Source organism: Protomyctophum bolini (assembly GCF_963924005.1).
Source record: "Protomyctophum bolini genome assembly, chromosome: 4".
Classification (NCBI taxonomy): domain Eukaryota; kingdom Metazoa; phylum Chordata; class Actinopteri; order Myctophiformes; family Myctophidae; genus Protomyctophum; species Protomyctophum bolini.
The window spans coordinates 14,184,264-14,203,655 of record NC_137865.1 but is presented as its reverse complement, the minus strand read 5'-3'; the positions used below and the strand labels follow the sequence as shown (position 1 = coordinate 14,203,655).

Here is a 19,392-nt window from a genome sequence, read left to right as displayed (position 1 = left end):
TGGAGTCGATGACATAAGCTTAATTGTCTCTGAAGAGGGGCTAAGTTGATCACATTATCGCTGCAATGTGGGGGTTTTACAGGGCACTCAAACATGTCTGAGCATATTTTACCGTACTTCCGAGATCTGGACAATACATGCATTAAAGGACCACTTCACCACTTTTCAACCTATCTTCATATAATAGGTCCTCACTAATAATCATGATAAAATGGCACGATTGTTTTCTACTCAATCTGTGTCTCATAGGAGGGCTGTGGGCAGTTTAGAAACCGTCCTCCAGTGACATCATTAGGCAGATTTTTTTTTTTTACAAAAATGTTTAGATCGTGAGATCGATGGCTTCCATTTTCGCATTGCAACTTTTCAGGACTAGAAAGCCTGCAGTTTCTATTAGCTTCCAGTCAATGACTGGAATATTTTGGGGACCCCCCCAAAATATTTTGCCGCGACCCACGGGTTGACAACCCCTGGTATAGAGTATAAGTATGAGAGAGCGAGAGAGGTTTGTGGGGTGGATTGAGTCCAAGGACATAATTGTATGCCACAACATAAATTTCCTCCCCTAATCTAGACATGCTGGCATTAGCCAGGGCTCCTTCTTATAAGTGTGGAAGTGGAATCGTTTCAAATGCCGAATTGCATATTTGTCCTCACAGTCAGGGAGAATTGCAGCTAATTAAAATAAACTGATTGAGTGATCAGTTAAATATGTTGATTAGAGCCTCACTGCACCTGGAGCCACGTTCCAGTGCTGTATGCTGCTCTTAGTGTGTGTGTGTGTGTGTGTGTGTGTGTGTGTGTGTGTGTGTGTGTGTGTGTGTGTGTGTGCGTGCGCGCATGTGTGAGTGTGCGCATGTGTGTGCACGTGCATATGCGTGTGTAAAGACTCTTCAGGGGCTGAAAGCAGTATGCATATTTAATGCTGATAGAACTCAATGGGGGTCTTTTTTTCTGCGGCACAGTCAGATCAAAAGGGGAAGTGTTTGTGTGCGTGTGTGGGGGGGGCATATAAGTTAATTAGTTTCAATTTATTGCGTTAATGTTTTTTTGTGTGCTGAGGGGCAGTCAGGTTGACACCGTCTCTACTGCAGTTCAAATAAGTCCAAGTGTTGTACAATTTAGGCAGCAGCTTAATTCAGAGCGACTTCAGCACAGTAAACACTAGGTAATAATACATTGAATGCATAGAAATAGTAATCTAGGATCCTTGACTCTATTTAAAAAATCATCATTTTATCAACTGTAATCCTGGGCACTATACTTCCTCTGCCAACCTGGGGAGAGCAACGGACTGATGTCATGCTTCCTTCTATGCATGAGGAGTCCAAGCTGCTTCTTTTCACCTGACAGGGGGAGTTTCCCCTGTTGGACGTAGCAGTTCCTTTCCCCTCCATCAGGCACCCCGGCTGGCCAGAGGGAGGCAGTTTAGAGACCAGGATTACTGCATGTTTTTTGTGAGGGTGCCGATACTATAGGGTTGTCCCTCGGAACGTGATCGGAAATCGGGGGGCGATCACGTCATTTTCTAATGATCGGAAATCGGATCGGGAGCAAAAAAACGTTATCGCCTGATCGGGACATCCCTAGTATCAATATTATATCCATATCTTTATATTTGACTGGATAATGTCCGTGATTTTGGATATTGTACTATTGTGGTATGGCATAAGTTGCATAAGTGGAAAAATCGGTATCGGCAGATCAAATGAACGGAATCGGAACGGGACCAGGACCAGAAAAATGTGATCGGGACATCCCTAGTCCCTACCCTAAGGCAGGGGTTCTCAACCTTTTTTGGCTGGGGACCTCCGGAAATGCTTTGGCTGTATCTCGTGACCCCCGCCCTGCCCCCCCCCCCCCCACCCCAAATACAAATTGACCGCTAAAAGCGAAAATATATCATAAATAAATACTGAAACCAGATGTAATCAATGAGGAAAGTTTATGCATGCATGTGTACTACCCCCCGGGGGGGTCGCGACCCACGGGTTGAGAACCCCTACCCTAGGGGACACAGGGAGAACATGCAAACTCCACACAGGATCTTTGACTCGGACGTGTCATAGAAAGCAGAAAATGCTTTCTATGACCATCCTCTGTAAACACAGCTTGACCCCTCTAGACCCCTAGTGTCAGCACGGGTCACCTGACCTCTTGTCACCTCTCATAACCTCTGCTACTGAAACTCCAGTTTACTTACCATCTGTGACTGGACTCTGGCAGGGCAGTGTTGACATTCCTGACCTCAGCACACACACACACACACACACACACACACACACACTACACACACACACACACACGCATACTGAGTGTGCATTTGTTCGTGCTGTTGTCCATATTTTTTAATCTGAATCTATCTTCCTCTCTCTCTCTCTCTCTCTCTCTCTCTCTCTCTCTCTCTCTCTCTCTCTCTCTCTCTCTCTCTCTCTCTCTCTCTATGTTTTTGTATATTGTTGCTGACCGGCAGAAACGTTGTATCTCCATATTTCAACTTCAGATGTTTTTTCTTTTGTAAAATGAATGCTTTGTTGTACAATGTGCATCAAATAAAAGTTGTAAAAATAGCCAATTTACAAGCACACAACCCATCGCGATGCAACACGTTATACCACAGATAGACTTAACCACGTTAAGTCTATCTGTGGGTTTTTATACACATTTTAACCATATAAAGTATTAACAAGAGCTTCTGACTAAATAATAGAGAGAGAGAGAGAGAGAGAGAGAGAGAGAGAGAGAGAGAGAGACAGAGAGAGAGAGGTGAGCACTCGATCAGCTAACAAGCATAACCTCTCTGTCTTCTGCAGGGCGGCGATCGATGCCTTGGCTGCTCTGCTGTGCACAAGTAAGTTTTTACACAACCTTTGGCTTCCATTAGTTCATCCACCTCTCCAGATGCTTCCCACGTGTCACTACAGACACAGAGATAAAGTCCATTACAGCACGAGTGTCGAGCTCAATCTCAGTGAGGCTTTAACAGATGTTATTTAATACCTGCCAAGCCAATACAACCGACGGCTGTGTGTGAGGTGTGACATATAATGGTTTGGAGAATGTGCTACCTGAGAGTGTAAAGATACAACCAAAATGGTCAATAAAATAAATGTAGGCTAAGGCTACACTAAGGCTACACTGTCACAGTTAGCGTCAGAGACAGATCCTGTTGTTATTTCCACACACACATACAGATAGATATTTGCATTTCATAGCACAATTCTGGAGATATAAGGCAGCCGCTGGTAATTAACTGATAATTGATCAGTTCTTGTTTTTGTTTTTTACGGCTTTCAAACATGGCATCCCTTTTTTGTGCACGTCGTTATTATATAGGAGGAAAATGTACAAATGGTACAATTTGTACAACATTGTTTCTTGAGTCTCATGTGGCAGGGAGAGTGCACAGCATTAATGAACACATGCCGGATATTGCGCAGATCTCATTTCCATCCGTTGTCCTCGCCATAGCATAATACAATAATACATGTTATCAACAAATACACAACACTACAGAAAAAACTGCGACTTTTGTTGTGAATTGACATTTACCTCCACTACGCCTGACGAAGTTGACGATATGTGATATATTAGCTGAGGTATTACACAGGGCTCAAGTGTTTAATGGACAAACAAACAACATGATTTATTAATGTGGATGAAATCATTATGTTTTTTAATGTCATATATCGACTTTCCCACCAGATGTGTGCAGGGTTTTGGGCTTGACTTCCTGGTAACATTTTAATGTTGCATAATGCAGCTCAGCTGCAGCATAATGTCCTTCACATCCACTGGGAGGGTGCAGAGCGGTGTGCCCTATGGAGAAAATGAATGGAGAATCATTTCCTGGGCCACTCGTCGTTCTGAAAGGGGGCGGGACTGCAACGCTCTATAAAGGGTTCAAATAGCTCCGCCTTGGTCCTCAGATTATGAGTCATGTTCTCCATGACATATATTTCTTCAATAATTTCCATCCAGTGCTCCTCTCTAGGAGGGTCTGCTTTCAACCATCTCCGCTCTAGGAGGGTCTGCTTTCAACCATCTCCTCGTGATGGCTTTCTTAGCTGCTATTAGCAATATTCTGAACAGGTATAAGGTCCTCATGTCCTATTATGCCCTCTGATGTCAGTCCAAGGTATAAACTACGGGTTCACCAATGATGTTATATCCCATCATTTTCTCCAGCTTCTGGTGAACACAGTCCCAAAATGCCTGCACCTTCTCACACAGTCAAAATATATGGGAGTGATTGGCACTCCAACACCCATTTGTTTGCTTTAGATTTTTGGTGTAATACAAAAACGCATCAAATTCTTCCACCCAAATTCCCTCCAACTCTTGGAGCTTGTTGAAGAATGTTGTGTTTTACATTATGGAATGCCAATCACTCTCAGACAGTTAAATGTTAAGTTCAGATTTCCACTTCAATTTGACATACAGTGTAGTCCTTCCATGTTGCTGTTGCATACATTATACAGTCTGGAGACAACCCGTGAAGATGTTCGTTTGTATGCATTGCACCCGTCAATACACCAATTACTTCATTACCTTCCACTGAAATTCGTTTTTTGATTTCAGTATCATAGAAATGTCTTAACTGTAAATATCTGAAAAAATCAGTTTTCCAAATCAAATTCCCTCTTAAGTTGTTCAAATGATTTGAAGTGTTGTTGACCATCAATAAGTGTGCATACAGCAGTCATTCCCCATCTTTCATAGGTTTTATCCATTACCCCAGGTTTGAATTTTGGAGTCTGAGCGGGCCAGACCAAGAGTTTACTGTCGCTTGTCATTTTATACTTTTTAACCACCTCGTGCCACACATCCAATGTTTCGTTTATAATAGAGTTTCCACCCTTATACTCTTTCCTACTTAACATAGACTGGGGTGGCGCCCGGCACAGAGGCATCTCAATGACCTTCCACCTAGCTATATAATAGCACCAGTATACAATATATCTCAATTGTGCCTCGTAATACTCTATTAGTACTTTTATGCTGCGTTCACTAGCAGTGACAGAAGCTACAAAACGACAAGCTTGGTCAATTACACTGTCGCCGATTCACAGTTGAAGTGTTGCTCAACAAGCTTGTTGACCTCATTAAATGTGCATACGTGGGAGTGACAAGTGAGAAAGATTTACAGTACTGCAAAGGAAAATATAAAATTGGTTAAAAAGAACAGGGAAGTGGCTGACGGTATAGATATTTTTAAGTGGTGCAACCACTTCTACAACCAGCAATGTCCATGTACGTACGTCGTACCTGTGTACCTGTGTCTATGAGCACGAGTATGTTACTTATTAATAGCAGTAGGGGGCGCCAGAAACAGAGAGAGGGGTAGTGCTGTGTCTCTAATGAGAGAGAGAGAGAGAGCGAGACTGGGGAGTTGCACCACTTGGTTCACACAGGTGTGATTTTTTTATTACTTTTGTATTTTTTCAGGGCGCTCAGTTTGCTGCAGTGGTAAAGCACTGTGGAGTCTGGGGGTTGGAATCCACCGTGGTGCAGTTTGTCAAGCGTTTACTCTATGGTTCGTGTTCAGGGGAGGGTGTCTATACAGTTCATAGTATAAGAGTATAAGACAAAGGCTCTACGTCCTCCCACTGGGGGCTCCTCACTGGCAGTGGCAGGTGAGCCAGTAGCCCAGATACGACAGCAGTGATGGCACTGCTAAACTGGGGAGAAAGGGGTGTTTTTGACCCCATTACAAGCTGGAACTGGATGGAGAGAGATTGGGAGTGGAACTGGTGAAACAAAAACTATGCTTGAGTGACAGTTTGGCGCGTCATTGGATCGCTGAAAAAAGTTGAACCCAGCTCAACAGTTTTTTTGTGAACTTGTCTCACAGTGACAAGTGAGAAGTGACAAGTGTTTGTATCTTCATGCTGCTACCTTCATTTCAAAAAAGGCTTGTAGACTGGCACTCTGTGAAAATAGCCGATCTATAAGCTCACAATGCGTTGCATCGCATCAGACCTTGAGTAAAGAAGGACCTTTTTTTTTATCAACAGTCACATTTTATCCAACTGCCCAGGCTTTCATATCATTCATTGTTGTGTGACAATGTGAAAATAGCTCAGCCGTGAACTTTAAATACATTTTCCTTTAAAAGAATGTCATGTGTTTTGCTGTGGGAAAGTACAGTTTGTGTAATGTTATCTCTAATGTGTAACAGCTGGTGACCATTACTGTATAGGTGTAGTAGAAGGTCTTGTTGTGACCAACAGTGTGAGCCCAGTAGAACTATCTTGGCAAACGTTGCTAATTAGCCCCTCACATGGCTAATTATTTAAGTTAATTGATTCTTATCACAGGGGCACAGATGGATTCCCACTGGCAAGATCTCTTGTCTAACACAGTATCCAGCCATTCTGTTTAGAATGAATTGAGCTATAGTTACCTTCCTAAGGGCTTCCTGATAAATCATTCTAAAATGAAATATGATGATTCCAAAACACATGTACCCTCCCATTTCTATACAGTATCTTATTACTCAGGAAAATAATCCCATTGATACTACAGATACAGATCTATATATACAATATTATGCAAATTGTACATTAATTGCATTCACCCACTCATGGACACATTCCCACACTGACGGTGGAGGAAATCATGCAAGGCACCAACCTGCTCATGGGAAGCAGTTCTATTAGGATTCTATTAGGATTCCGGGTTTTGCTCAAGGTCACAAGGACACTAACCCCCGAGGGAGCTGAGGTTTGAACCGGGAGCCTTCCGTCTTCCCAATTCGTCGCTCTACCACCTGGGCCGCTGCCGCCCTGTGTCAGGCCAGGACCATGGCCAATTATTTCATTTCAACTAACATATTCTAGTACTCTAATTAGATTTTTCAATTGCAAATTGGTATTTAACTTCTATTCCCTTGATGGTTTCTTAACTAATCAAAAGTACATCATCAATATCCTCCTATCCCAGGTTGGTTTCACATCGGTGGTTTTTACAAATGAAAACTAATGGTTTTGTATCTAGAGGTGAGACGTTGCTATGTGAGGAGAATCAGGGATTAGGTGATGATGGTGCTTCATATTCACAGTTTACAATTTAGGCATTTAAACAGACACTCTTCCAGAGCGAAACATCGGAGTAAACAGCGGAGAGATCAATGCATAAACTAGGATAGCAAGCAAACGGCAAACTCTAAAAAAACATGCTATACAAATAACTTTCTTAACATTTACAGTATGAATAGGCAAAACAACTAAAATTACACCTGATTAAATAACCAACATAATACTGCATTATATAACTAACATATGTCAAAAGGATGACAAGGGGGGATACAAGGAGACAGTGCTAGTGGGTGAGTCTGAGTTTTCAGACTGTGGACGGAACTTGGGAGTGACTTTGATATCTTTATTGACAATGAAATACATTATCGTCACTGTCTTGCAGAAACCTCTTATCTACATATTTAGATATGTATATTTAGGTGTTTGTTTGTTTTTCCATTAATTAACACCCCACTTGATCATACTATTCAGTGTCACACTAAAGCATCAAACGTAGCAGATCTACCATCTTGAAACGTGGTGCGAAGCTTGTCCAGCTTTTTGTAAACGTTTTAAGGTAACTCTTTTGGACATAATAACGAGGTTTCAGCCCGACAGTGACGATCACAATGCATATACCGTACGTGCATAGGCCCCACCATTATCAGAAGGATAATTACATACACAATAAAGCTATCAGATTAGCGAATATGCAGTCTCCTGACTGCAAGGGGTTGTTTACTCTATTCCACAGCTTGGGAGCCAGGAGGGAGAAGAATGTATTATGATGTGTTGTCCAAGGTTCAAACGGACTTCTTGTGTTAGCTGAAGTTTATAGTTACTGTAAAGTTAGTTTTGTGTACAAATCTTAGTGCTGACGGTGGAAATGTAATTAATTAGTTCCTTCAAGATCAAATATCATTTGCTGGTAAAAGGAGATTTGACGTAGCGTCAAATCTTTTACAAGCAAATGATGGATTAATGATAGGACTGCAGGACTCTAAAATATATTACCATTATTGTTGCCTATAGCAAAATGCACACTGTGAATGTTGAACAGTCTAATTTATGATTACGATAACATGCTGAGGATATTCACGTTCTGTCTACGTGACCAGTACTTTAATTATTGAATACGCAGAGGGCTTCTATTTATTGCATTGTGTTAAATTCAACATAAATTAAAACCTACATTTACGGAATACTCTGGCTGTTTTGCTAGCCAGCAGGCTGGATGAAGAATATCTCTCATAAACAGTATGTCCCCCTTCCTTTTTCTCTGCTGCCCTGCCACCTCTTTTACTAATTGACTCACAGTCTGCCATTAGTATTATAATGCCATTTTAAATGTTATTAGCAGGCTTGCACACACAAAGATAAAGTAAGTCTCATTATTGTTATTGTTGCAGTGCACAACAATGTGTTTCTCTATACGCGACAATGGCTCAGGAGGTAGAGTGTCCACTTGGGAAACGGAATGTTCCTAGTTCAATCCTGGGCTCCCCCAGCGTTGGTGTCCTTGAGCAAGACACTGAACCCCTAATTGCTTCCGATGTGCAGGTTGGTGCCTTGCATGGATTCCTCCGCCATCGGTGTGTGAATGAATGGGTGAATATAATGCCTTGAATAAAGGCACTATATAAATTGACCATTTACCATTTATTGCGACAGTAGGTCGCATTTACTATGAAAACCTGCATCTCCCGTCCGTCAGTTTGTCTCCCACACCTCCATTATGGTCACGCCTCGTGACATCACGCCTCCATTTATGGTCACGCCTCGTTACACATCACACCACCATATATGGCCATCTCCATATATGAAGATCACGACACTGACCTCATCTAACCCTGAATAACCATACATGGAGAATACTGGATCATCACCTAGATCTGCATATATGGAGCCGGCCAGCAACTCTACATCTGACCTCAAACCCTTAGATCTCCATATATGGAGCATGATCTGTTCTGAAATTCCATATGTTGATCCTCCCCACCCGTCCTTCCTGTTCTGACATTCCATATGTTGATCTGACCTCATCAAACCCTGTACACTCAAGACACACTCCATATATGGCCAGTACAGAATTCATTCCATATGTTGATCTGACCCCCCATGCCAAAGCGCCAGCACTCGCCCAGCAGTCTGCTGTCACCCAGGCGGATGCGTGCACGCGACCTCGCCCTCAGGGCGTCTTACTATATATCGAATCTAGAACGTTGAGATTCAAGGGACAGCACTCTGCCGACGGAACTTTACAGTTGGCGAGCTATACTGTACCTGCGCGTGACTGAGGGGGGAGAATACGGGGGAGAATACTTGCATGGTCTCACTATAGCTGGTGCCTTGATGAAAGTGTTTTTGTTCCTGTGTTTTCAAAGGCCAGGAGTTTGTTTGACAGTGAGTGTGCTAAAAAAGATGTGAGGCCGTGTCACCTGTCACTGAATGTCACACACCCACATGGAGAGCAGGGGCACAACAACAACAACACACTTCTGATGGAAGTCTCAACAGCTTCCCTTTAAAAAAGTTTCCAAGTCTCTCAGACACAGTAAACATTTTATTCATGTTTTGTCCCCTTTTTTGTTTTCTTATTTTACCACCAAACTGCTGCAACTAAACCCTAAATAATAATAATAATAATAATAATACATTAAATGCACTAAGTTTCTGGGTGTGTGCGTTTATCTTCACATATCTCACCGACTGACTTCCAAGTTCCAACTCAGTGCACACGTCGCCAATACAATGCCCAGAGGCATCGAGCACCGTGTCCATTGTCCAATCTGTTGGATGGGCGCTTGTCCAGAACCACTGATCCGACCGTTAATCCCACATATGGGCCTGAAGAACCGATTCCAAACCCAGAGCGCACATCGGTGAAGACCTGAGGGCGACACAGTGCTTACCGGGGAGTCGGTTAGATTGGTGTCTCGGAGACTAAATCTAATGGGGGGCCATGGCCTAACCATGCACATCAAATGGGGGACTGTGAAATTAAAGAGGTTGAGAATCACTGAGCTATGTATGGCATAATGAGTGTGCAAGTGTTGCAGTTCGCTAATCTAGCCCAAAGGGGTCAGTGTTGCATTGCACTTCACAATCCCAATTGCTTGTGGGCGCCACCTGTTGAATATATATGTGTGTGTGTGTGTGTGTGTGTGTGTGTGTGTGTGCGTGTGCGTGTGTATGCGCACACAGTGTGTGTGTGCGTGTGCACGCACGCAGTGTGTCTAGCTTAGCCTAGCTGTCTGCATTAATGAATGCTTTGCTCTGCCTGTGTCTGTGCGCTTCTCACTCAGACGTGCGCATACACACTCATTCAGTTTCACAGACACTAGCCTCGGTAACCCAGACGTGTTTATTTCCAGGAACTGAGTCACTATAGGAGAGATATTAACCTGCTGCTATCTCCGTTCCTCCGACTCACACGTACACGCTGTCTGTCCTTGTGCTCCCCTCTCGTCTCTTCTATTTATCCTCTTCCCTTTGTTTTACTTCTTCAACTTCTACTTCTCCTTTTACTTTGTATCCATTCCTCCCGACGCTTTTATCTTTGTCTTTTCACACTCTCTCCCCTCCAAATCTAATTTATTTTGTGTCGACTTTATTTTTTTAACGCATTAAGAGTTAAGACCCAAGGCCGATTCTGCAAATGCCTTCTAAATCCTTTTTTTTTTTTTTTTTTTGCTATACTATAGGCTATACTTTATCGTTGCTGTTGGGAAGAAACCTCAAACCTTGATCCACATTTGAACTTTTTGTAAATGAACACACTACCTGATCATACTACAGCGTCACACAAAAGCATTAAAAACACCACATCTACAAGCTTCAAACGTGGCGCGACTAAATTGTGACTAAAACAAAATGAAATTTTATTCAAAAGACTGTGACTAAAACAAAATATAAAACTGCTGTCAAAATCAACACTGTTATAGAGAGCACAGAGTGCAGATATAGGCAAGTCCACGATACAGTTATGTAGTATCCAGCCATGGTGTGAGCAACAGAACGGTCTATTTAGAGAGCTCTAGTAAAGCTCTTTATGATTTATTCAATGCTGTGCTCCGCTTTATGTCAAAGTGCCAATTTGCACAAAACATCAAGGGGGAAACTGTGTTTACTGATAAACTGGAACATCGACATGAACATGTTTTTAGTCTTTCTCTTTGAGCTGTTAAGACATGTTTTGCAGCGACATAAACGCCACAACAAAACAGTTTTAGAATCAAACTGGTAGTGTTTGTTTGGTAGCTAACTTTGTAGCAACATTATTTGTTTTGGAAACATACAAAAATTACATTACTTAAGACCCGCTTCCCCACAAATCCTATTTAGTTTTCTTTGTATTTGTTTGGTTCATGTCCTATTGAAGCCTAGTCATGATGGAAATTCTGGTGCTTTGTTGTGTGATGCATGTCTCACTTTAATAGAATGCTAGTATTCTATACACCTACAGTACATCTGGTTCACTTGCCCAGTTGTTCGCAAACATTTTCATGTCAAGGACGAAGGACCCCCACATTGATATGTATTTGGCTACAGACCCATATGTGTAATGATTTTGTGCCAGGGTTACATTACACCAATATTTTAATAAAAGAAAATACAAGCTTTTATTTCCCTTTTTTCTTTTTTCTTTTTACCTGAAAAGGTAAGAAAGGTCAGACCCCTACGTGTGGCTTGTTCAACCACACATGAAAGGTACAAATTAGCCATGTAAATGTCTAAACTTGGCTCCTTTTTGAAGTTATCGTTATCTAGTAAAACACTAATGAGAAACCAAACTTGCTGTTTGGTGTTTTGAAGCTTAGATAAGGGTGTGTCTGCAGGGTTGTTTCACCCAAATAAAATAGTTTATTCTGCTGATTAAGATCATAATGTGGAGCATGGGCTGCACCTCTATTACAAGCATAGAACAACACGGACACACTTGCATTGTTGATCTTTTGACAAAAACAACAAAACAACAATAGCTTACTAACTAAAATATACATTTCAATTCTAAGACTTGAGAATGTACTGTATAATATATAAATAATTCCCATTCCTGTCAGCGGTGGCTGCCTGTAACCACTTGGTCACAAAAGCAAAAAATAACTTCATAAATGACAACATTGAAGCAAACAAAAAACACCCTTAAAACTTAGTCGGTCAGACCGTGAACAACGATCTGGTACCACCTACTTTCAAAATAAATATGGGTAAATTCTCCTTCTACATCACGGCCACCCAGGCGTGGAATGCCCAGACCCCCTCCCTTAAAAAATGCAGATCACTTATATCTTTTAAAACAGGCATGGCAATCCACCTTTCAGCAGGCCCAAGGGAGAGGAAATGATCCTTCCCCCTTCCCTTTTCCCCACTCTATAGTCTATACATACAGTTTTTTTCTCCCTGAAATAATTTAGATTTTGTTGTTGTTTTTGATGATATTGAATATTGTTGTTATTATTCATGTGATGTCTATGAATTGATTGCATAGGGCCTAAATGGAAATAAGACCGCAAGGACTTTTGTTTTGGTGCTATCCCTTTTGAGTTTTGAACTGAGTGTTTGACTGACTGTGCTCAGTTGCTGTTTTTACATTTATGTTCAATAAACTAATCAATCAATAAATCAATCAAAACACTTAAAAATCAAAACTCCTCAGCTAGAGTAGGCAAAACATTGGAAAGGTGTTCACAAGATCCAGATAATCAGAGCAATCAAGTAACTTATGTTGATACACAGAAATTGCAGTTTCAGCATACCTGTACTGACCATTATTTATTCCATGGCATGGGGATTGGGGATACATACTGGAACGGCTGGTAATTCAATTCAAATGAGTTTTATTGGCATAAGAAAAAATATGTTTAAATTGCCAAAGCAAGTGTTAAAATAAATAAAAACTGTTGAAAATGGGGGAAATATTTACAGTCGGAGGGGGTACAGCATTGTGTAAATGGATGTTGTTTACATACAATGTGTAATCGAACAAACAAAAAGGTAGGAGTGCTGACACCAGTAGTGGGGAGGTGCTGACCGCAGGAGATAAAACTTTGACTGAAAAAGGAAAGAGGCTGTAGTCACGATGCCATCACATTATTTTTTCCTACGTTTCGGCAACAAGTTGCCTTCTTCAGGGAGGGCATCATTTATACAATGTGTATACATCTTTTTGAAACAGATTGCAGCAATCTTTTGCAGTCACTTGGTTGACAGATAGCATTTTTTTTTAGCTCAAAACTATTTAAATAGTATACAGGGAAAAAGCCCTCAAATTTAAAATGCGTTTATATCTGCAGTAGGTCTAGAGGTCTACTCGGTGCAGATAGTCCTTTTATCACAACAGTTTACAAATATTGCTGCTGTGTTCGCACATTGTTGTATTTCTCCCAACAGGTATGGGATTTGTCTTATTTTTTTGTGTGGCATTTGTCATGTTTTCAAACCCAGTTGGAACTGATTCAAACTCAGTTCAATGCTGTTGTACATACTGTAGTACTGTACACGGGTCTAACTACGGGGGTTTCCTTATTCTGGGGTGGGGTATTCACAGCAAACATATGTCAATGAATCTAACATAAAATATCAGATCTACAAACGTTAAAGACCCCCTGCTGTAGTAATGGTTTGGGCCCATCAAACATTCATGAACAACACATGGACACATGCAAACGACACGGTCAAGTTCAAGGTTTTTTTTATTCGTAGTAACCAAAGTAATCAAAGGTGCATTTGTTGTACTACAGGTCAGTAAATCAGAGTTAAAAACAAGACATCACCACAATACAGATTAAAGAACGCACATACGCACACACACATCTACCAGACTATCACACACTCACAAGCTTAAGTGGTATCACACTTTTTCAGAGGTGAAGTGCTATGTTTGTTAGTGCAGTGGCTGCAGTAGCCTACCTAGAGGCAACAAACCCATAGCTGGAGCAAAATTTGCTGGAATCAATGCATGCAATTTATAGAGCGCTTTTATAGATACTAACCCATCCCCCCGCCAGGATTAATGTATTTATTTACGTAGCCTACAGTCTTGGCAGGTGGCCAGACTAAAGCTTATCTACGGTTTCTACGGTTCTGGCGGGATTCGTGCCAAAAGTCACTTGCAGCGGTGGAGGGGGGGCAGCACAAATAATAGGCGAGTAGGGCAACCAAATCGTCAGCGGGGGCCCTGCGCAGGGGCCCTGCGTTGGATATTCAAAAGTAACGTGTCACAACTAAATTGACAGCCCCTCTAGTTCTAAGATTGGTGATCTCCATCCGTCCGTCAACCTCTTTGGTTCCAAACAATATATCTGAAAAACTACCGCAATATATCTCAAAGTCGCGAGACATGTCCAAAGCATTTCCGGGGGTCCCCAGCCAAAAACATTGAACCCCTGTAAGCCTTTAAACACAGAGTTCATAGACATCTCCTGACCACCCCTCACACTGACTGTTGAGCTGCAGTGAACCATTTGATTGGCCAATGGATATGTACCGGTATCTTATCTTACTTGGCTATTGTTCACAATTGCATAAAAATAAAAAAATAAAAACCCTGTACTAGATAATTAAACGGTTCGCTTCATGTACAGTATGTTAGTATAAGTTTGTATGCCAACACATTGGTGCTGTGTGTGTGTGTGTGTGTGTGTGTGTGTGTGTGTGTGTGGGTGTGCGTGTGTGCATGCGTGTGTGCGCGTGTGCATGTGTGTGTGTGTGTGTTTAAGTGTTTGTAAAGGTCAAATGGATTTGTAGGTCTGTCATTAAACCAATAATCCATTTATCATAGCGGACACAGGTGCCTATTTAAATAAGTGGATATACTGTACTTAATTAATGTGTGTACGTGGGTTCAAGTATGTGTGGATAGGTTGTATGTGCGCAATAGTTAAAAGGTCATATGTGATTAGCTGAGAGGGCTTTGGTTTCTTTATACTGTATTAATCCACTTCACACTGCAGGGCACACAGAGGAATTGTGTGTGTGTGTGTGTGTGTGTGTGTGTGTGTGTGTGTGTGTGTGTGTGTGTGTGTGTGTGTGTGTGTGTGTGTGTGTGTGTGTGTGTGTGTGTGTGTGTGTGTGTGTGTGTGTGTGTGTGTGTGTGTGTGTGTGTGTGTGTGTGTGTGTGTGTGTGTGTGTGTGTGTGTGTGTGTGCGTGTGTGCGTGTGCACGCATTTTGCTGTTGAACACAAGGGCTGAATTGAAACTTGCTGTGTAATACTGATGGTGAATTGTCAGCTAGGGGTCCCAGACCCCTGTAGAAGACATTCATTATACAATAGCATCTACTGTCCATAATATGAGCAGAGATAATTAAATAAATGACAATAATATGTTTAATTTAGTTTATTTAGCCCAACAACGGGGGCGTCTATTCTCCAGATGGCTCAGTTTGAGTGATTTAGGACCAATAACATAAAATGAAACTTTTTCAATTTATTTTGTGTTTTTGCGGCTCCCATATGTATGTGTTTTCTATCCTCACAAATAACCCATTTTGAACAATCAGGCTTTCATATCATATAGGTGCTTTAATGTAAATTGCTCTCAGGAACAGCTCAACTGATTTTGTCCTCATCGTGATGTCATCAATGTCACCCTATTTTGTATGATTCCTCCTCTTCTTCGGTCTTCAGTTCCAAATTTGCATTTCCACTTTGTTTACAATGTCCACCATTGTTGATTTTCCAAGCTGGCATGGAATGGAAACAAGCCTGGTTTTCAGTATTATAATGACTAAAATATTAAATGATCTGCATATCAGCACCCCCACTACCTCAGGAATCAGAATCAGAATCATTTTATTTGTCATTTTCCTATGTACTTGCATACAAAAGAACATGAAATATCGTTTCCCCTCAGTTATTGGCAGTGCAACATAAAACATAGAGCCTATTTAAAAACACAAGCTAAAAACTGGTACCACAATGTGGTACTGCAGCTAAAAATGCTTTCAAAGTCCAGAAAGAACTGGACTGGTTATTTCAGAGTGGTGATGGAGGCTCAAACCATTAGAAATAACTTTGAGGGACATAGACAATATGATATTAAATATTAAAAGCAGTTTTAAAATGCATGTTATTTGCGCTTTAAAGTTTTCCTTATTAGTAGATATTTATATAAACTTTTGTTCTATTTGTTCTTCAAACTATTAACTAGTTAATAACTACTAAATTGTAACGGCAAGCAATAATGCAAGTCTGAAGAGGTGGGTGTTGAGGGTGGTTTTAAATGAGGAGAGAATGGGCAGCTTTGATGTTCACGTTGTGTTTTATTGTTACAGCTTGTGTACAGTACAGGTACATAAGGTTTGGCTTCCTTCAGACAATGCAGCAGCATAGATAATAACAGAATAATGATAAACGTAAAAAGCTTTAAAGAAAAGAGTGCAAAATATCAAGGTAAGCATCGAAGCTGTCCAGAACACCCATATATGTATACCTCTATCTCTCTGCCCCACATTGTTGCTCTCTCTACTTGCTGAGGTGAGTTTCAGACTTGTAACTGTATGAAGATTTGCTCTCACACACTCTCTCTCTCTCTCTCTCTCTCTCTCTCTCTGTCTTTCCACAGAGGCTAACGTCCACTCAGCAGTGTCTAAAGGCTACGTCCCTGGTTTGTTGCGACTTTACGAGGACTGGAGCAGTAAGGACACTGAACACGTTGCCATCGTGATCCGCTGTGCGTTGCTGCGCTGCCTCCACGAGGTGACCAACAGCACTGCAGGCAGACACGCTCTGGTGGCCCATGGAGGGATAGGCCTTCTGTATGAAGTTACACAGGTAGACATGGCAGCCTTTTCATTCCAACACACACACACAGCGTTCGCCTCCCGCGTTTGCGCGTCTTACTTGTTTTAGTAGTGTAGTATTTTTGCAGTCTTTTAAAGGGACATTTCACCGCTGGAAGAATAGCATTTGTAGTACATTACAGTAGCACAATTTGAAATTTTCACTCTATGGCTTGACTGGATTTCTTGATTACTACAATGACCATAATGCTTTGCTGTCTGTCTGTCTGTTGTACGATTTGTCACACACGTTAATGAAATTAGTTCTCCGCATTTGACCCATCTCTTGAAGCAGTGAGCCGCAGCCAAGGGGCGGTGAGTTGCAGCCGTGCCGCGCTCGGGAATCATTTGATTAGTTGATTTGACCCCCCCAATCCAACCCGTTGATGCTGAGTGTCAATGAACTTAAAATTAAAATAACTATATAGACCCCTCCCTTTTTAGGCACAAGATGGAGGTCCCAGAAAACAGGAAACACCTGGAGGGTCAGTTCTAAAACAAGTCCCAATAGTTTTTGAGCAGAAATAACTGTGTAGCTTGTACATGCCAGGTAGCTACTGTACAGTATGTGACCTGGAGCTTGATGTCAAGAGTGCTGTAGTAAGCTTCTCTAGGCAGCGTTGAAAGGCTTTACTGCAGAGCACGCTGCAGTAATGCAGATAGGGTGCCACCATCTTTGGGACATCATGGTTTCACACTTGTTGTTGTTACATCACCTCAAGGAGCACAGGAGCTGGCTGCCGGCTCCTCGGTGGTTATATACGCTCACGTAGCCACATATTCACTGGCACAGAGCGCGGTGATGAAAGCAGAGTTGGATATTGGAGTCAGGCTGCCTGGAGTCGTCGTGGCTAGAGGCTGCATGTGTTGCTTTTTCATGCCAGCGCTTCAGAGTTATCCAGCTCTCAAAGTTTAAAAAGAGCGAAAGTGCTTACTGCATCCCATGCACCCTGAGAGCAGTAAACACCCCTCTGATCCTGTTCATTTAATATAATTACTTTGTTGTATTTTTGGCCCTACACTTCTACTATTTTTTGCCGAATGTTGGCCTATTTTTGCATAATGTTCTATCGTTATGATATGCCCAGAACAGGGCTGCTGTGGTTGGTGTTCTTTACTGAGAAGAGTGCTGATGGTATGGTGGTATGGTGCTATCTAAGTCTACATAAAGTGCTTATCTAAGGGGCTAGGGCAAGTGCTACGGGCCATGATGGAGTCTGAAAACGTGGGTTTTCAGACTACGGCGGAAGATAGGGAGTGAGGCCGCAGTTCTGATTGTCATTCCAAAGTTTTGGAGCCAGATGGGAGAAGAGTTTGGGACGTGTGGAGCGTCCAGTCTGAAGGTTGAACCATTGATATGGTTAGTGGCAGCTCGAATTAATAATTTATCAGACTGCCTCGGACGAATATATTCTCCAGTTGGAGTTTTCAGTGGTTTAAAATAGAGGACCAACTCTCTTCCTCAACCTGTAAAGGCCCCTACACACTCTAGGAGTTTTAAAGTTGTCGGTGAGTCATCAGATCGTTATGTATTTCACACTGCAGGAGTCTTTTTTTTTTGTTGCTTGTTTTGGAGTTGTTTTCATAGACCTATTATATTGCACAACAGGAGTCCTAGCATATAGGGGAAAGGTTTGGGGATATTGTACTATTTCACTTTTCTCAGAGTTCAGTAGTCTGATGATGCCCTGGGAAAAGAAACTCTTGCTGAATCTGGTAAGGTTGCATGTTCTGCTCCCCATGCTGCGGTACCTTTTGCCACGGGCAACAAAGTGAACAGTCCATGATGTGCGTGGGTAGGCTGCAGTCATGATTATTATAATCGTTTGAACCTTTATTTAACCAGTAAAAGCCACATTGAGAATGAAGTCTCATCTCATGATGTTATTGGCCATAGTCAGACTGCAGTCAGCCACAGATCTAGCAGCGAGGTACTTACTGTATGTCTGTCCGGTGTCCGTCTGACATCTCTGATGACGTTTACATGTTTCATTCGTGCCAATTGTTTGTTTTTGCAGACCTGTCTGTTCACCAAGGGCCTGGAATCTTTAGTGGATCCCTCTGTCCAGCTGATGAGGAAGTGTTATCCTAAAAGTCCTCTGCCTCTGAAGTCTGACCTCTCCGTTTACTGCTTGGAGCTTCCCCGGCAGCCAGGATCCATCCCTGTCCCGGAACCAGGTGGGTGCTGCTGTTATATACGTCTCCATTTCCCTTCGGGAATTAATATAGTATGTCTCGTCTCATCTCATTAACGTCTAGTGCAGGTACGGTGTTGACCAGTGTTGATTTTGAGAGGATCTTTTTTATTTAGTTTTAGTCTTAAACTAAAAGTCTATTGAAGTCTATTGAAGAAAAACTAGGGGGACGCTCTTATCATCGTACATCATCATACATCATCTCATTCCGGCCATTCAGAATTCGCCTTCTCACCACAACACTCAAAGCTTTCCATTCATTGTCAATGGCATGGCATTTTAATGTTTGTGTTCGGGAAAACACTATACTGGCCTTTCATTATCAAAGGCATTCAATGTTTGTGTTTGGACAATGTTTGTGTTTACACAAACCCTCAAAGCTGGACATACACTA

The 19,392-nt window shown here is 41.9% G+C and overlaps 1 protein-coding gene across 3 annotated transcripts in view; it reads left to right on the top strand.

Annotated features, from left to right (window-relative positions):
• Nucleotides 1-19,392, top strand: part of agbl1 (AGBL carboxypeptidase 1) — a 172,159-nt gene that overhangs the window by 45,420 nt on the left and 107,347 nt on the right. For all 3 annotated transcript variants that reach the window (XM_080760773.1, XM_080760774.1, XM_080760775.1), the window contains exons 7-9: nucleotides 2,814-2,851; nucleotides 16,587-16,795; nucleotides 18,822-18,981. In XM_080760773.1, the coding sequence (XP_080616899.1) occupies nucleotides 2,814-2,851; nucleotides 16,587-16,795; nucleotides 18,822-18,981 (407 nt within the window). The remainder of the gene's footprint in view (nucleotides 1-2,813; nucleotides 2,852-16,586; nucleotides 16,796-18,821; nucleotides 18,982-19,392) is intronic.